This window comes from Arachis hypogaea, chromosome 16 (genome assembly GCF_003086295.3).
Source record: "Arachis hypogaea cultivar Tifrunner chromosome 16, arahy.Tifrunner.gnm2.J5K5, whole genome shotgun sequence".
Classification (NCBI taxonomy): domain Eukaryota; kingdom Viridiplantae; phylum Streptophyta; class Magnoliopsida; order Fabales; family Fabaceae; genus Arachis; species Arachis hypogaea.
The window spans coordinates 148100377-148121690 of NC_092051.1; the positions used below are offsets into that span (position 1 = coordinate 148100377).

The 21314-nt window shown below is 32.1% G+C and overlaps 3 protein-coding genes across 4 annotated transcripts; 2 read left to right on the top strand and 1 right to left on the bottom strand.

The window, feature by feature from the left end:
- Positions 1-2879: 2879 nt before the first annotated feature.
- Positions 2880-9197, top strand: LOC112697736 (70 kDa peptidyl-prolyl isomerase). The gene is made up of 13 exons (XM_025751046.3): positions 2880-3314; positions 3667-3753; positions 4065-4298; positions 4419-4499; positions 4597-4677; positions 5358-5552; positions 6424-6513; positions 6647-6822; positions 7069-7191; positions 7282-7428; positions 8016-8143; positions 8230-8350; positions 8725-9197. Exons 1-13 carry the CDS (start codon positions 3122-3124, stop codon positions 8842-8844), a joined length of 1776 nt encoding a protein of 591 aa, XP_025606831.1. The 5' UTR covers positions 2880-3121; the 3' UTR covers positions 8845-9197.
- Positions 9198-10425: 1228 nt separating this feature from the next.
- LOC112697737 (WD repeat-containing protein PCN) lies at positions 10426-15891 on the top strand. Of its 2 annotated transcripts, none has more exons than XM_025751049.3 (11): positions 10426-10809; positions 10885-11028; positions 11250-11553; positions 11652-11715; positions 12128-12241; positions 12386-12548; positions 13132-13282; positions 13466-14043; positions 14223-14404; positions 14549-14809; positions 15226-15891. In XM_025751049.3, the coding sequence occupies exons 1-11, from the start codon at positions 10648-10650 to the stop codon at positions 15503-15505; spliced, it is 2403 nt and encodes an 800-aa protein (XP_025606834.1). In that variant the 5' UTR covers positions 10426-10647; the 3' UTR covers positions 15506-15891. The 2 variants fall into 2 exon arrangements, with proteins under 2 accessions (XP_025606834.1, XP_025606833.1); XM_025751048.3 differs by having other exon boundaries at positions 10492-10809; positions 13463-14043.
- A 1658-nt stretch (positions 15892-17549) lies between these two features.
- On the bottom strand, positions 17550-19142 carry LOC112697738 (protein SOB FIVE-LIKE 5). Its single transcript, XM_025751050.3, has 4 exons — positions 18406-19142; positions 18205-18279; positions 18054-18108; positions 17550-17897 (listed from the first exon to the last, which is right to left on the bottom strand). The coding sequence occupies exons 1-4, from the start codon at positions 18805-18807 to the stop codon at positions 17869-17871; spliced, it is 561 nt and encodes a 186-aa protein (XP_025606835.1). The 5' UTR covers positions 18808-19142; the 3' UTR covers positions 17550-17868.
- Between the last annotated feature and the right edge of the window lie 2172 nt (positions 19143-21314).

The window sequence follows — 21314 nt, forward strand, 5'->3', positions numbered from 1 at the left end:
ATCTAGCATAATTTTATAAAAAATAATTAATTTTATTTTAATATTTAAAATGAATAAATATTTTTAAATTTTAAATTAAATAAATCCATTAAACGGAAAGAGTTTAGTATTTTTTTTAAATGAAAATTTAATTTGTAAACATGTAACAATACCTATATATATATAATATTAAGATTAGTATTGGACTTATAGCTCACTTAGAAAATTATGCTATAAATATGAATATAATATAATAATATGAATATACATAATATAATTTAAAACGCTAATATTCCTCTTTACCCTAATTCTAAGGATCTCTATTCATGATTTTTATCATATTCTTTCTATCTCTTGATATACACAATATTGTATCATATACTTACATATATACTCGATTATTATTATTGTTGATGTGATCTAATTTTTACAAGTTTTATATCATATCCAAATTATGGTAAATTTTATCCAACCTTTTTTAAAATAAAAAGTAAATTATCTCTTATGCTATGTCTAATGATTATTGGATAGAATGGATTATCTCATCATGATTAACTGTAACTATTAATTTAATTTAAGTTATAATAACTTAATCAATTAACCAAAATATAACTTTTTGTAATTTATAAAAATTATTAGAAAAATTGAGTTTTCTGAAGTCACCCATAAATATTGAAACTTATTGATGTGTAAAATAATTTTAGAAAATGGGAGAAAGACAGACACTTATTATATATTTATTGAGTAAATACCCAATCTGATCCTTATCCATTTTCACGAAAGACAAAGCGATTTCTGTCTAAAAAAGGGACACTTCGACCCTTAACCTTTTTATTTTGGGACAATACGGTCTTTCTGTTAAAAAATTCATTAAATAATAATAAAAATTAGTTTTCTGGGGTTTTATTTGTATTTTGTGGGGGGTTTTAAACCTCAAAAAACTATTAATAACTTTGTTTTTCAAAAATTCCTTCATCAATGGTGGTTAAGTGAAGAAAAACTATTGATAAAAATGATGCCACAAAAAAAAGTAATTATAGTACAATATCTTTTAAAGGAAAAAAATAACATCGAACAAAAAATGAAATAAAAGAATTTTAATGTTGACAATATTGATATTGATGATGATGATGATAGAGGAGATAATGATGATGATAAAGTAATAGAGGTAGGAGTGAAAACAATGAAGATGAAAAAGATAATAGTAGTAGTGTCCCAAAATAAAAAGATTGAAGGTTGAAGTGTCCATTTTTTTGGACAGGAATCGCTTTATCCTTCGTGAAAATAGACAAAAACCGAATTGGGTCTTTACTCTATATTTATTCTATGTTTCAATTCATATTTTTTTAATAAAGGAAGAGTTTAGATATGATGTGAAACTGTAAATTAGATCCTTATAATAATAATAATAATCAAGTATATATTTAAGTATATTATATACATAGGTGTCTATATATATATGTTCAAATATATCATAAATATTGAAATGAGATTATAGAGAATAATTGAACCCTTTTGTTATTGATTATTAATCACTTGCTACCTCTATTCTTCTCGGGAACCTTCACCACATATGTAGTACTATGTGCTTTCACAGTAGTATTTGTTTCCATTTGGGTCCCTGAGATAAAGGGAAAAACTCTTAAAAGAAATTCAAAGGTCTTTTAGATGAAAGTTTCTTCCAGCAATTTTGTATTATTATTATTGTTATTGTTGTATTATTATTTGATTTACAGATGAATTCCTCACTGTAATCCTGTATTGGCAAGTTCATTAAAATTTTGTGTGAATTGGCTATGTTCATATTATTCAACATGTGCTGATGCTCCTCTATGGAAAATGACAGTTAATACTCATTAGTTTAATTCATTTTTCTATATTTTGATTTCAATGAAAAATGGTAGCCAAATTAGTATTGTGCATGAATTGCAGATAGTTTCACGGGATCTTAAGTTTAAACCTCATTGCAACTTATGCAATAAAATAAAATAAAACAAATAAATTTATATATTATTTTAACATCAATATTTTTTTAATAATTAATGTGTTTTTTTTAATTAAAAAAATGTCAAAAGTATTTAGTGTATAAATATTGTTATTGAAAAATTTAAATAAATAAATCAAACTATGATCAAACAACATTATTTACTATTAGAAGTCAAACTAATTGATTTTGGGTGGACCCTAATCTAATTAGATGTTCAATAATCAATATACATAAAATCAGACCAAAATTTAAGTCCTTTTAAATATTTTTTTTAATGTAGTTTTTTTTTTACTAAAAATAGGAGATTCGAATCCGTAACCTCTCTTAATTGAGTATGGAGAGACTATGCCATTTGAACTATTACTCATTGGCTATTTTTTTTAATGTAGTTATGATTTAAATAAGATGTTATAAAGATAGGACAAAGTTCTTTAGAGAACATTAACAACACATATAGTTGATTGATCTGAGTCTGGTCTGCAATCTGCTATTAGTATTATAGTTTTTTTAAAATATTAAACCTGATCTATTATTTAACTTGATCTGGTCTGAAGTCTGTTAAAAGGCCTGTTAATTTTTTTTATAAAAATAAAAGTATTATTTAAAAAAATATTTTTTAATAAACATATGTAAAATATCATATTTAATATTTATAAAAAATTTTAAACTTTAAAATATTTAAAATATACAAAACTATTTATAATTAAATATAATAAATTTAAAATATCTTATAATTTTATTAATAATAAAAAAATTATTTATATATAATTATATATTAAAAAGTTTAAACAAATCTAACAGATTAGACCAAACTAATTAATAAACTTAAATCTAACCTATTAATATAATAAAATTTTTATAACAATTTAAATTTGTGCCTATTTTATAGCAAGCCAAACTACATGTCTTGGCTGACCGCTTAGCCTTTTTCCACCCGTAACAAGAATACCATATATTACCACAACACACTCGCCTTGTTTCACTCTCTGACATTAAAATTACGGAATTACCCTTATCTTATTCTTCTTCTTCTTCAAAACTATCCTTCCAGAAACACTCACACACAACACTGTCTCCACTACAAACATACCATAAAATAAACAAATTAAAATAAAATAAATAAAATAACCTGAGGCGGTTTCCGGCAGCGGAGCGATGGCGGTATTATCGGAGATAAACGACGGCGACGAGGAGAAAGAGCTGGACGAGGAGCCCGGCGAGGTGATCGAATCGGCGCCGCCGCAGAAGGTCGGCGAAGAGAGGGAACTCGGTAACTATGGACTGAAGAAGAAGCTCATCAAGCGCGGAATCGGTTGGGAAACTCCTGAGCTCAACGATGAAGTCACTGGTACGTGTATAATTACATTTCCACCCTTCCAGCTAAAACGCATGCTCAGAAAAATCTCTCTGTATTTTCTTTCTTATGTTGTTATGGATGGAGAACGATGTAATGTAGGGTGAGTTTGTTTCAGCTTTTGAAAAAGAAAAAAAAGAGAAAGGTGATTTTACATATAATTGAAGAAGTTGAGAATGTATGAAGCTGAAAATCAGATTTATTGTTTTTTTAATTAGGATTGTTTTTGAAAATCAGATTTTTCTGGCAAAATAAGCTGAAACAAGAACACTCTTAGTGGCAGTAGTTGTTGTTAATAATAAAAAATGCTTAATGTTTGATTATTTATTTCATCTCGAGAATGCAGTGCACTATGTTGGGACTTTGGAAGATGGAACCAAGTTTGATTCCAGTAGGGATAAAGATCAACCTATAAAGTTCACTCTTGGTCAAGGTATTTATTAAAGCAAGTACTGCTTGTTTTTTGATGCCTTGTTTTTCTTGAACAATCAATACATGAGTAAATAAATTTTTGTCTGATGGTAAAGAAGCTCAGTTTGTCATATGAGGATGCAATTTAAGTTCGAATTTTAGTTTACAGTTTTTAATAGGTACATTCAGTGAAAAAGAATGAGAGTAAAAACTTGTTTTAATTTAAAAAAATAAAAAAATATCAAATTTTGGTGTAGGCTGTTTGGATTAGATGTTAAGGAATGTAAGATTAAAAAATAACTAGTTTCTCATTTTGTTGATGGGGTTTGATAGGTGAACTGGCTGCTGGATTGGATCATGGAATAATCACCATGAAGAAGGGGGAGGTAGCTTTGTTCACAATACCTGATGAGGCGGGTGTTTCATCGGCCAACTCCAAGCAGTTTGAGGTGGAGCTCATTTCGTGGATCAAAGTGGTGGATGTTTGCAGAGATGGTGGGATTATCAAGAAAATTATGGAGAAGGGGGTTGGGGATGAGCGACCCCGTGATCCAGATGAAGTCCTTGGTATTCTTACAGCTGCTTATGCATATTTTTTTCTTACTGTCAGTTGAACATGTTGACAAGTTGAGACCTGCGTACATTTTTTGTTGACTCACATGTTTCCCCATTCTTTTATTACTGCAGTGAAGTATCGGATGGCACTAGCTGATGACACTATTGTTGCTGAAACACCAGAAGGAGGAGTTGAATTTCATGTTAAGGATGGTATATTTATTGAATTATTCAGAATAAACTGTGGTATAGTTCCATTTTTTCATCTTATAGTGTGAGTGACCAATTATTGTTCTTGGTGAACCCTAAGGTCATCTTCTTCCGGGATTGCCAAGAGTAATCATGACTATGACAAAGGGAGAGAAGGCTCAATTAATTGTTCAACCCCACTGTATGTCTCCTGGTCTTATAATCCACCTTCTATATCCTTTTTCACAATCTTTCTAGTATCAAAATGAGGTGTATCACATTTCCTTATATTCTGTCATCGAGTCAAGTTACATGAATCTTTGGACTCAACTTACTTTGACTGAAATGAAAATGTTGTAGCAATCTTCATTATCCATTGGGATGTTTCTGCATAAACAGCATAGTTGTAGTTAATTTATGTTTCCCTAGGCACTTCGGGCTACTATAACATATTTGCCTTAATAGATTTTTTGGTTCATTTTCTGCAACAAATTAATGTTTATGCATCAATCATGAAGATCAACTGAAAGTTAAAGCATTTTGTTTTTCTTTTGATTAAACGAATGCAAATAAACATCGCTTTCAGAAGACAAAAGATATTGCAGTTAACCCAGGCTGCTTGTTGCACCTTCTGTTTGCAAGTTGCAACTATTAATCCCTCATTAAGTGTACATATCTTTTTTCTGTAAAGTTGGATTCAGTCTGAATAACAATAACTAATCTTTGTTGCATCTTACAAAATCTACTTCGTTATTAACTATTCATTCTTCTGTGGATGTCAAGCTGGAATTTCATTTTTCTTCTTAGTTTTAGGTAACTTCCTGATCAATATCTGATATAGTTAGTTGGGAATTGGAATTGTATTTCATATGGTGCCTGCAGATGCTTTTGGAGAGAAGGGGAGTGAAGCTAGCAATGGAGTACATTCTGTTCCACCAAATTCAGTGCTGCATGTTAATATTGAATTGGTTTCTTTCAAGCCTGTCATAGATGTTACTGGTGACTCCAAGGTGCTTAAGAAAATTTTGAAAGAAGGAGAGGGTGCTTCCACAGCAAATGAGGGTGCAAATGTTACAGGTAAGAAAAGAACATGCATTTCATATTTAATCTCAGCTAGTACAACCATTTGTATTGGAGGGTTGCTAGTGGTGCAACTGAGCTTGGTTATGACGTATTTATACTAATAAGGTTTATCTTAATATTATGTTACAGGAAATTTTAAACCTGTAGTGGTGCAACTGAGTTTAATGATAACATATTTATAATAGTAAGGTTTATCTTCATATGATGCGACAAGAAATTTTAAACCTATAGCCAAGATCTGATGTTTCATATCAAATATTCTCAGACTATTGAGCCCCCTGAGCTTTCAAATGATGATCGTTGGCATCTCTCTATGTTAAAATCTTAGCATAATAGAAGTTTGAATATCATAGATTATGATTGCAAAATAATTAGCAACTAGTTCAGTTCATATATCTTCAATGCTAAAAAGTGTGGCTAGTTTCATGTTGACCATTCCTGAATGCAGTGTCGCCTTGAATTATAGGAGACAAAGAGCACAAAATTTTTCCCCATATTATCTGCCAATTCAGTTTCAGATTTACTTTAATGTCTAATTACTGGAAACAAAACAGTATCAAGGGAAATGTATTAACTTTTGCATCTAAACAGGATTAGAATAACAGCATAGTCATATTCAAATAAAAACGTGGATGCAATGATTGTAGTTGTGATCAATGACATGTTAATTGTTACCTAAACCTAGTATTTTTTCTAGTTGGCTTTCTAAGAACACATTTCTACCTACATCCATAAACTTCGTTTTTTCTTTCAAATTAAGAAATTGTTGTACCTGTAATGTCATTTATTGCACAAATGAATGTAGAATCAGATACTGAAGTAGGGGATTTGCTAAACTCATTTCTTTTGATAAAATCTGTGGCAGTCAGTTACACAGCAAAGCTAGAAGATGGAACTGTATTTGAGAAAAGAGGAATCGATGAAACTCCTCCTTTGGAATTTATAACTGATGAAGGTGAGTGTATTCTTGTTACGTCTTGGTTAAACTCTTTGACATGACCAATTAAACTCTTTTACATGAGTACATGACCTATTGTTTATGGCATTTTTTGAGTGATGACGCTAGTGTTTATAAATTGCTAGTGCAGAACAAGTGATTGTTGGTCTAGATCGAGCAGTGGTAACTATGAAGAAGGGTGAGAGAGCCATAATTAGCATACATCCTGATTATGCATTTGGAGATGTTGAAGTAAAACGGGACTTCGCCATGGTTCCACCAAGCTCACGTGTAGTCTATGATGTTGAAATGAAAAATTTCATTAAGGTAATGGGAAAAAAAAGGGGTTGGTGTGGGTCTGCGTTTGTCCATTAAGGAGTTAAATATCTTGATGTTTTTTCTGTGGATTATGATGCAAACTAGTACCATACGCCATAAAATGAAAAAAAAAAAAAAAAGAAACCTGCAGTAACTTTAGTTTTGGATGCTGCGTGCAGCTTATCATTTACATAAATATGTTTGTCTGCCCATATTAGTTCTTTTCAACTCTCTTAGATTCTATTTGCTTAACAGGAGAAAGCACCATGGGAATTGAAAAGTAACGAGAAAATTGATACAGCTAAAAGGAAGAAAGAAGAAGGCAATATGCTATTTAAATGTTGCAAGTATGAGCGGGCAGCCAAGAAGTATGATAAGGTAGCTTGAATTGTGTTGGCATTGAGTTTTCAAGGTTTAGTAACCTCCTTTTACCTTCCTGGCTAATCAATGATACCTTGTTTCTCTCAGGCTGCTGATTATGTTAGTGAAGATGGATCGTTTGGGGATGATGAGGAAAAACAAGCTAAAGCATTAAGAGTGTCATGCTGGTTGAATGGTGCAGCTTGTTGCCTTAAACTTAACGACTTTCCTGGAGCAATCAAGTTATGTTCACAGGTAAACAGCCAATTAAAGTCATGTGTAGGAATAAGATTTAAAGCTTTGTTATTCAGTGAGCAGATTGCTATTTGAATAGTGAATAGGATAAAATGTGGGGGAGAGAAGTGATGACAAGTTGTATGCTTCTGGTAAAGCTAATAGAGAGGTACTGGCAACAAAAATAGTTCCAGTTAGAGTCCCAGTGTGCTATTTAGTAGACAGGTTCTGTAAATTGAATTTAGTTACTTGAAGTAAACTTTCTCTGCAAATTCTCTTCCAACTGTTGTATTGTCTGCTGGAAACTCGTGTGAATTTTGGAAAGGAATACACTACTTTCTTAACTTCTAGTTTAATAATGACAGTGCTTAAACATAAATGACTGCCACAAGATGAGCATTAAGAATTGTTGGATTGGCACATAATGAATGCTGAACTCTGTATAAAATTGTTAATCAGTAAATAAAATTTCATGATAAAACGTCACTGACCCTCGCATACCTCTGAGTTCAAATAAGGAGAAGGATCGATTAATATCCTTCCCCATTCAGCTTATCACGAGCCTTAGTTATAGAAGTTAATGTCTTACGTTTCTTACTTTTTATCAGGTGCTTGATGTTGAGATTTGCAACGTAAAAGCTTTATACAGACGAGCGCAGGCATATATAGAGACTGGAGATTTTCTGTTGGCAGATGTAGACATCAAGAAAGCTCTTGAGGTGGACCCACAAAATAGGTACTTATATAAGTGTTGATTGGAGTAAATTACCGCTTGATTGGATGAAAGGTTCATAATGGGAGCATGTTTTTTTCATTTTCCAGGGAGGTAATGGTAATGAAGAAGAAATTAAAGCAACTTCAGGCTGAGAATGATAAGAAATATGCTAAGCTCTATGAAAATATGTTTGCGCATAAAGAAAAGGATTCATCTGTGGCAACAAAGGTGATTAGTGTTTGAACTTTGTTACTCATTTTTGCTTGTTTTTGAAATTTGGAGCTTGTATTGCCTGAAATCCCACTTGCTGAATGGTTGGAGGAAACTTGAGCACATCACATATTCACATCTAAGATTGAAGTAATCAACAAATACCATTTTAGAAAAAGAACTAACAATTGAAGCATGAATCTACTAGTTTAGGCTGTAGCCCAGATGAGGACCATGGATAAAATATTTTTTAACATTGCCTAGTTCTCATTTAAGGACTTGTATATAATTTCTTGGTTTTCTTTACCTTGTTATTAATCCTTGTTATTTGTCATTACTAAACACCCCCATAAACACTGTTTGTAACTGAAGTTCTTACCCTTCTGCATCAGAGATTGAAGGTTGAAAAAGAAGAGGACGAGAAGAAAAATGAAGAGGCCACGAAGATGGAAATGGACAAAGTTGCGGATAGTGCTGCTCCTTCTGTCGACGGTCTAATTGTGGATTCATAATGATATTTATGATATTCACATGTATAGTTCTTACAAAATTTTTTATTGCAATTCTAATATAAGTGGTAGATGGAATGCAAGATTCCAAGTTCAAATTAGATGGAAGTTTTAGACTTAGCTGATTTAGCAAACTCTAGTGAAACTAGATTAATTCACGATCATTTGTCTTGACTTCGTGCATGTACTTGAGTGTGAGCAGTTCGAACTCTTTGAATGTTGTTCAAGTGGGTTTATATGTCATGAAGTGACCAAATAAGGGTGAGGACTAATAGCTGAATAACATTTATAAGTTGGTTGAATGAGCCAAATATATTTTCTAATAGAAAAGCTAAGCATTCAAATTTTTTACTTAACTAAGTTTAACTAAGTTGAAATAATACATTTTAGATTTCCGTGCTACTTTTATTTTAGCAGAAATAAAAATGCATATAACTGAATTTGATGTACATGTTCTGCAATTTCTTCTCTTTCTTCTGCTCCTTCTTCTATGTCTTTTTCTCTCTCTCCTTTTTCTTCTTCCACATCATCATTATCATCCTCTCTTCCCTTTCTCTGTTTTTCCCTCTTTGTTTTATTTTTTTATTTCTCTCTCTTAAAAAAGAAACAAGAAAAAAAACAAAAAATGCATAATCAAAATAAAGAAGTAAGAGCAACAAAAATGAAAAAAAGAAAAATAATAAAAAAAACTAAAGAAGTTCTTGTTAAGAAATTACTGCATTAAGTCCAGAATTTTGAAAATTTCTGGTTAAAAATTTGTGTTAAAAAATTTCAATGTCTAAGGTAAGAAAATTTATGTGATATCATTAAAAAATTTTGGTGTGTAATTTTTCTGTTTTATATTTTTCCTAAACAATTCCTCCTCCTCCTTCTTTCTTTTGTTTTCGTAGTTTTTTTTGTTTTACACTCATATAATTCTTTTTTTTTGAAAAATAAAAAAAATAAAAAAATAAAAAAAGGAGAAATTATGTACCTTTTATTTTATTTTTTGGTTTATTTTTTTTGACAATAAACATAAAAAATTTTGAAGAAAAAACGAATAACTTTATAAATAAAAGCATAGAAATTCTATACGTAAAAAAAAAAAGACGAATAAAAAGAAGCAAAAAATATAATACTTAATTTGAGGGAAAATAACTTTATAAATAAAATTAAATGTACTTAAATTTTTCTTTAATTTAATCACTAATACATAACATAGTATATAATATATACCAGTAAATTAATAACACTTCATAGCTTAGATAATGACATTCATCTTTCTATTTTTAGATAAAAATATAATATTTAATTTGAGAAAAAATATGAATCACATAGGACACTAATAAGTAATAACACATTTTTTTTTTTTTTTTTTTTTGGTCAAGTGGATTGAACAACCCCCAATCTTAAGTATCACAACTCACCTACACTACACACTCACCCACACACATTTTAAGGGTTCATAATCAATACTTGGTGCACTCACTAAGATTTGAACCCGAGTGCAGCATATTAAGAGGCACATGGTGTTACCAGTTGAGCTAAGCCTCAGCTGCAAGTAATAACACATTTAAATGTCACTGCTAGTGCCATTAATTACGTAAAACCGTTGGGCCTGTAAGATCACCTACACTTTTAGTATAAACGGGCTGAGGCCCAAATAAGAATGATAGAGAGAGCTTGAAAAACACTACCGAAACTAAAACCTGGCCGCCTGCTTACCCTACTTTCTTCTTCTTCTTCTTCTTCTTCCTCCTCCACGGCTTCTTCTTCTTTCACTCTCTCTTCTGAAACACTTCGTCTTCTTCGTCCTTCCATAATAGGATGGGCGAAATCTACAAAATCAACTCAATAGATTGGAGACCCTCTCCGGTAGTCGCTCTTGCCACCAGCGTCGACGGCCTCCGTGTAGCCGCAGCTCGCCAAGACGGTTCCCTTGAACTCTGGCTCGTATCTCCCGGCTCCATTGGCTGGCACTGTCAACTTGTAATCAAGATTCTTCTTATTTCTTTTTACTTTTTTATTTATGGAATTTTATTTATTTATTTACTTTTTGTTTAGACGATTCATGGTGACCCTACTACAAGAGTATCTTCGCTTCTTTGGTGCCCTGGCGGCTCCAATGGCATGCCGTGCGGTCGTTTGTTTTCGTCTAACATTGATGGTTCAGTTTCCAAGTGGGATCTTTTCCACCTGAAGCAAACGGTATTGTGGCTTTTCCCCCCAACTTTTACTGAAATGTTAGCATAGTTAGGTTTAATCTAGTTGTGCTTGTTAGTGCTAGTGTAATGTTTGTTATTTATTTATTTATTTATTTTAATATGGTTGGCACTGGAGTGCTTATTATTATTTTGGAATGAGTGTTCTTGAAGAGTTGTTGGCTAATGTGTAAAATTTGTTTGGCTGAATTTGATGTCCTATTACAGACTGTGCTTGATTCAGATGGTGTTTCCATTTGGCAAATGGCTGTTACGTTCCCTAAGGTTGATTTAGTTAATAATGTGCCTAATGGTGATGTTATGGGGAATGGTTATGCCAGTAAAATTCAAGAATCTGATGAACAAGAGAGCAGCGATAGTGACGAAGATAATGACTCACCTGATGCTGGCAAGCAATCTGTTCTTGAGTCTCCACGTGTAGCAATTGGTTATGATGATGGAAGTGTGAGGATTTATGCCATATCTGACGAAGATGAATTCCTATATGTAAAATCATTGCCTCGGGTCAAAGGTTAGTTTCATTTCGTCCCTGCATTATTTGGTGCTTGCTGCAGTTTTTTCTACTGGGCTCGATTCTGATAAGACAATGCTTTGTGGGATTGCGTACAGGACGAGTTTTAAGTGTGACTTGGAGCACTGATGCTAACTACATATACTCCGGAAGTAGTGATGGGTACGCCTTCTTGTTTTATTCATTAAATAGCAATTTTCAACTATTGTCTTATGCAACTTTGAAGTAAGAGGGAAATTGTCACCTACTTTTTTTAGGTAGCATTCAAGCTCATATGAACATTGCTTGGCTTTGACATAAATCAAGCACATATAGCACCATAATCCACTCACATTTTTGGACTATGCTATGTGTATATCAAAATCAGCCACCAAAGTTAGCCACCCGTATAAAATACATGTTGGAATACAAATTCATATTAAAAATAAATTAAACCACACATTTAGTTATATATAAATACCTTAGTGGCTGATTTTGGTGTACGAATAGCATTTTTGCACATTTTTATATCTATATTTCTATGTTTCACTATTTGGTTAAATATGCTTCAGCTTTTCTCCTCTTCTTTTCACAGGTTAATACGGTGCTGGGATGCTACGTCTAGTCGTGAAATTTATAGGATTACGGCTGGGCTTGGAGGTTTGGGTGGCGGACATGAACTTTGCATATGGTCGTTACTGTCTTTAAGGTAGCATCGAATCATTGCTTTTTAAATTAACTAAGATGAACACACTTGCATTACATATATACCACACATTTATGTTTTTGATACAATAGTACCTTCTGCATTTCGAAGACCTTTGTCAATGATCCTCCTTTGGTTATTATTTAGGTCTGGGACGCTTGTTAGTGCAGACAGCAGTGGCAGTGTCCAATTTTGGGATAGTAAACATGGAACTCTCTTGCAAGCACATTCATTGCACAAGGGCGATGTAAATGCTTTGGCTGCATCCCCAAGTCATGATAGGGTGTTCTCGGCTGGTTCTGATGGCCAGGTATGGAGTTGCACAATTTGTTGAATTCTTAATATTCAGAATATGTTTGGTCTTGGGGGTAAAAGTGGAGTGGAAATTTTCATGTATGCATTTTTATGTGAGATTCATGTGAGGGATTCCAAATCCGACAACTTTTCTCCAAGAGTTGCAGGAGACATTATAATCATAAATCATCAGGATGTTTTGACTCTTGTTATTGTATGTTTAGAAGCTTCTAAGTAAATTTCTACCATGAGGTGATTAATTGTTAATTGTGGCTTGGTTATCATTATATGCTCCTTAATTCTCGCTTCTTCTGACCCATTTAATGTGTATTTATCACTTCGCTAAGTTATAATAATTCATGGATTTCTATGTTCCATTTTATCTTCTGTTTTCATCTCAAAATTCAATATGACCAAGTTAGATAGTGAAAACAAGAAGTGTATATTGTTCTGTAATCTGGAAGCCAAAGTTCATGTGTTGTATGTTCTCACTCTTCTGTATATTATTAACAAAAATGTAATGCAGTGTTATGTACAAGATAATATACTCATGACCAAGTGCATAATACTAACGTTGGTTTAGTTTATACTATTTGAAGGTTATTCTCTATAAGCTGTCTAGCCAGTCAGCATCTTCCGACAGTGTCAACCCCCTTGTGATGACAAAGAAATGGATCTATGTTCACTATGTAAGGTCTCATACACATGATGTCAAGGCCTTGACTGTTGCTGTGCCGATATCTCAAGAAGGTCTGTTTGAAAGACCCAAAATTGCTTTCCAATGAAATAAATGTTTATCTACCCCCCCTTTTTTTTAATTAAAAAAAGAGAGCTTATCTTGTTAGTTTTATATCTCATGTAAACTGAGATCTTTAGCTGCTAACTTAGAATCTACTATTTCTGCTGATTAGCTATGAACTCTTTGTTTAGCAGATTCTCTGCCAGAAGAGAGGAATAAAAGACGTCGGCTTGAAGGAAAGCCTGTTGATTTAAATTATCATAAATGGTCCCAATTTGGGGTTCCCATGCTTATATCAGCAGGAGATGACACAAAACTATTTGCATACCCGGTAAAGGAATTCACTAAGTTTTCTCCTCATGATATTTGTCCTGCGCCTCAGAGAACCCCGGTTCAGCTAGTGCTTAATACTGCCTTCAATCAATCATCAATGCTTTTAGTCCAGTCTAGGCAATGGTTAGATGTACATTTACTACATCTTGGAAATGTTCGTACAGCTGGATGCTTTACTAAGACTGAAATCCTTGCACGAGTGAAGACTAAGGAATCTCGGAAGATTGCTTGCAGCACAATTGCTAATTCTGGGGAGCATTTTGCGTACTCAGATAATGCAAGGCCTAGTCTGTTTGAGTTAAAGAGGAGTGAAGTTGGAAAGATTACATGGAGCGTGAGTAGAAAGAAGCTTCCCTCGAGGTTACCCTTTGCCCATTCAATGATTTTCACCCATGAGTCATCCTGGTTGATACTAGCTGGCCATGATAGGAGGATATATGTAAGCTAGCAATATTTCTTTCCTATTATGGCTAGAACTGTTTATTATAGGCATTTAATTATGGGTTTCTGTCAACCATGCTTGCCCTACGACGTCCAAGAATCTTGTTAGCGTTATGCTATTTGGTTAGGCTTTGTATAGTTTGTTTTATTGATACTCCTTGCATTTGAATGCTATAGGTTGTGGATGTCAGCACATCGGAACTAGTGCATGCTTTTACACCCTGTCGGGAGCTGGATGACGAGAAATTGCCTCCGAAGGAACCTCCCATTACTAGATTATTTACCAGTTCCGACAGGCAGTGGCTGGCAGCTGTTAACTGCTTTGGCGATATATATGTGTTTAACTTGGAGACACTAAGGTTGCCACTAATTTGCTTTTAATTGTGATTCGAGATTACTATTACTTTACTTTGCTGTCTGTAGGAAACTCATAATCCATTTCTTATGAATGTGAAAAGTAAAAATTCAAAATTTTTACATAATAATAAGCCTTTGTGCTTCAGGCAGCACTGGTTCATCTCAAGATTAGATGGTGCCTCTGTTACGGCTGGTGGGTTTCCTCCCCAGAACAACAATGTAATGATAGTTACAACTTCTTCGAATCAAGTGTATGCATTTGACGTTGAGGCCAAGCAGTTGGGAGAATGGTCGATGAGGAATACATATGTTCTTCCCCGGAGATTCCAGGAGTTTCCCGGTGAAGTCATTGGGCTTTCATTTCCTCCCTCATCAACTTCATCATCAGTTGTTATTTATAGCTCCAGGTATTTTTAATTATCTTTCATTGTGTTGTCATGTTCATATTTATATAGTTGATTCAATTAACCTATATAAAGAAATGATTTTGTGATGTTTATTTTGGATACAAGTCATGAGAGGATCCATATCCATTTATTTTTAACTAAAAGGGTGGCAGCTAAATTTTGCATTAATACGAAATGAATAAAAAAACTGAAATTAACAAATTAAATGGCATATGCCACAAACTTTTTGATATAGTTGTTTTGTTTATTGTTCTGGCACTGTTACACTTAATATGCTCTATACTTGCACAATCAAAAAATGGTATCTGCATATGTTGTTTCACATTAATATATGAACTTATACATTAACCTTATGATCTTTATACATCTTTTGCTTGTTGATTGTTTCTCATGTTTGGAAATTTTTGTGCATTCAGGGCAATGTGCTTGATTGATTTTGGATTACCGGTGGAGCAAGACGAAAGCGATATGCTAAATGCTCAAGAATCATTGACCAGGAACTTGCAACAAAACTTTACTAATGTTAAGAAGAGGACAAAATATAGGAGAAACTTTGACGTATTTTCATTAGATAACCCAGTTTTATTTTTAGCTCATGTCTCAAAAAATTCCTTCTTTATGGTAGAAAAGCCATGGCTGGAAGTGGTTAAAAGACTAGAAGCCCCACCAGTTCATAAACATATTTTTGGCACCTAAGTTTTCAAAACAAAATAGGGAGAAGAAAGGGTTGTTCTCAGCTTTAGGGGGTGACATGATGATGATGATAATGGTGTTGATGATGCATCTTTATAAGGGGGATATAGAAAGAGGGTCCCTTTCAATGTTGTTTTTTACTCCTTTTTCTTATTTTGTCTCTCCATGGCTGGGATCCATTGTCATGTATTGTGTTTTCATAATCAATTTTGTTCCATTGGTGATGATAGCTTTTTTACTTCATAGTTTTAGGCTTTATAACTTGTATTGTACTACTACGCCATCTCTCCTTGGCCCTGTTTCTCTTGCTTGTGACATATAGAATCTTTTCATGACGATTATGCATGAGATGATTAAGACGTACATGAAACTACCCTTGAAAGTAGGAATATTCTTGTGTTGAATGTTGACATTCAAAGTGTATCAATCCAGAGGGAAAACCAAGTTCAACAATTTTTTGATTCATCAAACTCTAGTATAAATTTATTGTTTTATTTACTTATTAAAAATCGAGACCAACTTATCAAAATTCCTTTTTTTTTTCTTAATTAACATCTCTAAAATAGTATATCCTTGAAAGAGAATTATATATATTGGCAAATAGAATTGGAATAATTGGAGTATATACTTATATTGCGACTAGTTATTTACTCATACGAGAGTAAAATAGTTTAGTACTTTTTTCATGAATGAAGGATGCCTATATAAAATTTTGAATTGGATTGGATAATATTTAACCCAATAGTTGTAAAATTTAAATGTTTTAATTAGATTGGATTCTTTTTAAACCTAATATAGTGAAAAGATATTATTAGTGTGCTGTACTCATCAATGCATGTTAACATGATATGTAACATGTACCCTCCAATAAAGGCAATGCATACTAGTAAAACCGTGTATCCATGATATGGAGCATGTGCCCTAAACCTTAACTCCATCTTGCTAACACCTAAAAGGTCTCTAATGACAAAGGTGAACCACAAAATGCCCATGGAATTAGAAATGATTAGTGAAAGGTGAGGTGTTTGTCCTTTTCTAAATATCTAAGTTGCTTTGAAATGTATCCATGCGGTTAGTTCAAGTCTGAGGATATAAACACCTTTTGAATGGAAGATTTTGTTGGATATCCTACCAAAACATAATATATTCAATAATTGTACTAAGTGTTGTGAATGGATCACAATTCAAAGTGAGTAGCTATCAAAAGGGGTTGTGGGGTTGCCCCTTTAGGCTGAAAATGAAACTTGGCTTTTGGTTTCATTTGGATACTTTGTCTATTTTTGGTGCCAAGCCCATTTCTCTTACCATATTTACCCACCCAAAGTAGTTGTGAGCAAGGCTGGCAGTAGCTGAACTTAATCAAGTGGGCCCCACTACTCATAACTAAGGCCTTTGGATTTGATTGATATATGGATTCATGGTGGTGAATAATGGCTCAAGTGAAATTGTGACCCCTCTTTCCTCTCTTATTTTTATCTTTTCTTTTTTTGGTACTTTATTTGACCTGTTCATTTAATTTGAGTTGTAATTGTTTCACACAAAAGGAATTTTCTGAATTCAAGATCACTAGAAAAGATATTCTATTATTAAGAATTCCACTCCAGAAATTTTGAAAATGCTCCTAAGTTTTAATGTTTGATGAAATCACTGAAAATGAAACAAACTTGTCTACTATTGGACCAATTCCATGTTAGTATTAACACTCTCCCTTCTAAATTTACTATATCTTTTATTTTTTAGTAGTAAATTAGTTAACTAGAGAATGAAAAAAGGTTGAGCACCAATCTTAGAAGAGTTTCTGATTGGTATCACATTTTTTTACTGAACACATTTGGGAGGTCCCAGAGATGCATCATGCTTGTCACTCTGATTCATGACATAAAGATTCTACATGATTTTAAACACAATTTTCTTTTCTTTTATTTGAATTAATTGGCAATGTTGTGTGAACTTGTAATAAAACTTAGCATATGCAAAGTTTTTGCATCATGCTTGCCACTGATGACAACAACAAAAAAGAAGAAAGAAATTTAAAAAAAAAAAAATGGAAGACAGAAACCTTACCCAGTTTCTTATATTCTCTTAGGTTGTTCCCCAACTGCATTGGCAGTGTAGTACAGAAGCATATTCAAATAAAAGAGTGAAAGCTACAACCAAGGTTGCTTTTTCCTTGTTAACATGTTGAAAAAAGAAGAAAAAAATTAAATAAAAGGAGGAAATTAAAGGAATTTTTTTCCCCTTTAAACAGACATTGAAATTTGAATATTTTTTTCTTTCTTTCTTTTTTGACAATATCCCCCTTTTGGTCTCTCTTTCCATAGCAATGCAGCAGAAGTGACAGCAGCCACAGCAAAATGATTTTCATTTCATTTTCTTCCTTCTTCATCAAAACCACCTAATGAGGAGAAAAAAAAAGGTTTAATATATTTTAAAAAAATCAATGTATTTAAACATCTGATACATTGTTTTTTCAATGTATGAGTTTGTTTAAATTAACAGTTATTTTGAATCAGAGGGAGTAATTTGAAGAGAATGGATCATGATTCATTACCTTGTTCCTCTGAAGCTTGTTTTCCTCTGAATAGGTTCTGGAATTTAGGCTTTCTCTGTATAACAAAATGTGCAAATAATTGATATTCATAAAGTATTGATCATAACTGAAACAATTTAATCAACCACAAACTAAACTATATATTATATACCTTTATTCTTGTTACTGATAAACACTGAGAAAAATCCAATGCATCTTCCACTGCTCCATTCCCTGAGAAACTCTTCTGTTCAATAAACAAAAGAATTCATTTAATTAATAAATTACTAACAAGAAATTAAGCTATATGAAAATCATGTTAATTAGTATTAATATTATTATTATGTCATGTGAAATTAATGAATTTATTAACCTTGTGACTCTCCTTTGGAAAGTTGAAGATTGGTGAGCTAGCAGTGTCATCAAGATATGAAGATTGTTGTTGTTGTTGTTGACTTCTTCCAAATTCTTTGACCATCATCTTCTTCTTCTTCTTCTGTGATTCTTTGGTATTATTATTGTTATTAGCATACCAATTATTCTCACAATACCATGATGATGCATTATCATAATGTGGAGGACCTGATGAAGCATCAGAAACCATTGACAAATCTTCTTCAAACTCCTCCTCTTCCATTATTCTTCCTGCTCCTTTCCCTTCAAATTCATCTATTCTTTGGAAATAACTCTCAGAAACAAGTGAAGAAGATTGGTCCAAATAATGTGTCCAACCTGATTCACTAGCACTATTGTATTGTGAAGCTGATATATCCATCTTTTTTTTTTCTCTTTCTAATAAGAAAGAACTAATTTGATGCTCTTATATATATAGATTCTGTGATCAAAGGAACTTGTATAAGATCCTAAAGGGTAGCTGTTTTCCACACTCTCTTACTCTCATCATAGGTATAAGAAGAGGAGAAAAAGAAAAAGAAAAAGAAAGACTAATAATTCATTAACAAACAAAAAGGAGAGAGAGAGAGAGTGAGAAAAAAATAATAATAAAAAATGCACTATAATTCTAAACTATTATGTGTCCTTTAGCACAATCCTTTCACCTTCTTATTTTATCTTTATGTGAATGAATCAATATGCCAGTTGGCCTTATGTGCGTGTGTGTATGTGTACGGCAGTGTCTTCTAGCAAAGAGGGAGTGAGAGAGATAAGGGGAGATGCAATAGCTCAGAATTAGAGGATTCATCCGATTAATTTACTCGTCTATTTAAATAAGTATTAAAAACTTGATTTTTGCTTAGTATATATAAATATCTATTTATTAGTTATAAATTTTTAAAAATTTAATTATTCTGTTGATCTTTATAATTTTACAAAATTTTCAATTAGATTTTTATATTTTTTTTAATTAGGTCTTTACCCTAATTTTTTTAATTAAGTCTCTCTTAGTAGTAATTAGCTTAATTGTATAGGGATCCAACTAAAAACAAAATTAGTGCAGAGAATCAAATAAAAAAAAAAGTATAAAGACTCAATTGAAAAAAAATTTAGTACAGAGACCCAATTAAAAGGAAAAAAAGTATAAGAACCTAATTGAAAATTTTGCGAAACTATAGAGACCAATAGAGTAATTAAACCGTTAACAAACTTTGATAGAGATATTTTTTTTTAAGATTTGGATATAATATATTTTTGTAATTTAAAAGTGTAGTTTGATATTTTTAATGAATGAAATTTTAGTTTTGTAAAAAAATGATACTTTGTTTTGTTACTATGCAATGAAGTGTGACTTTGAATTTTAGTGATACTTATAATGTATTTTATAATAAATGAATTTTGAAATATATATATGGAGTTATTTTTCCATTATGGCAGCATTGCATTACCATGCTCCTCTCATAGGAGGATAGTGCTGTCCTTTCAGGACAAAAGTTAATCTTAATTTGGCCAATTCACAACTAATGATGCTTTAATGATTAGCCCTTTTGTTTCTATTAATGGTTATAGGGGGTTTTGATAGTTGACCTCACAATAAATGCTGTATGCTCCCTTCTCATATGGTTTTTGCTTTTTTTTTTTTGTTACCTAGTTTATTTTTTATATATTTATTTAAAATTTATTCTCTCAAGATAAAGATAGAATGTGACTCTATTCAAATTATCCTTCAAATTTATCTTATAATAATAAACTAATACTAGATTCCAATTTTTTGTATATGTATCTAAATTTATTATTGCAAGAAGATTAAACATGACTCAATTTAGATTGTGGTACAGATTTATCTTATAATAATAAAATGATACTAAATTCCAAAAAAAGTACAATAAGATAAATGTTACAAATATCTCACCTTTTATTTCCCCTCCCTCTCTCTTCATACATTTATGTCTGTTTTGCAACCACCAACAAAACAAGGTTCTTTAAGTTGTGAATGAATTGAGTATTATAAATTCTTTAAAATTGTGCTTAATTAACAGCTCTATCACAAATCAGTGTTTACCACTTAGTTTTAAACAAAAAAGGCTCAAAAGCTTTTCTAATTTGGAAATTTCTTCTCCTTTTTTAAAGTTGAAATTGGGGGTCAAAAAGCAATCCACAAAAATGTTGGTTACACCAATTAATAAAGTGATTGTTTTATTTAATTACAATAGTTGATTTTGATTAGAAACAAATAAAATTACTATGTATTTTGAGTACTAAAAAGTGTTTGTATTATAAATGCAAAGTGTCCTAATTGAGGTAGACAAAGGCACGTTATATTGAAAGAAAGCAGTGGTGAGGCCAAGATTTCAAAATGTTATGCGAATAAGAAGCAACTGTATTGCGGTGAAAAGACTGCTCCTTTATTTTCCTTCAGTAGTTTCTTCCTGCTTCTTATTTTTCATTTCACTTCCCTTTAAATTCATATGCAAAATGGTTGGTGAGAAGAGAGAACTTAGAACCAAAGGATACAAAGGAAATTATAATCTTTTATTAGTAACAAAATAATGTAAATAATTATTACTTTTTTTTGGAGTTTAAAAGAGGCTCATTCTTTTGGACATGAGAAGCTTATGTGTGTTGTGTGTTGTCGTGGAGAATGTAGATGCTAGACATGGATGTGGGACAATTTTTTTTTATCCGATTTTTTTATAAAAAAAATTAAGCTTACTAATCGGATAATTCGATTTGTGTCAATTTTTTTTTAATTTTTTAAATACAAATCGGAGGATTCGATTTGTATACCCAAAAATCGAACCACAATTGTGTAAAATACTTATAGACTTCATAATTGCGTCCTACACCATTTTTTCTCCTGCGTCTAAATTAAAAAGTGTTTAAAAGAAG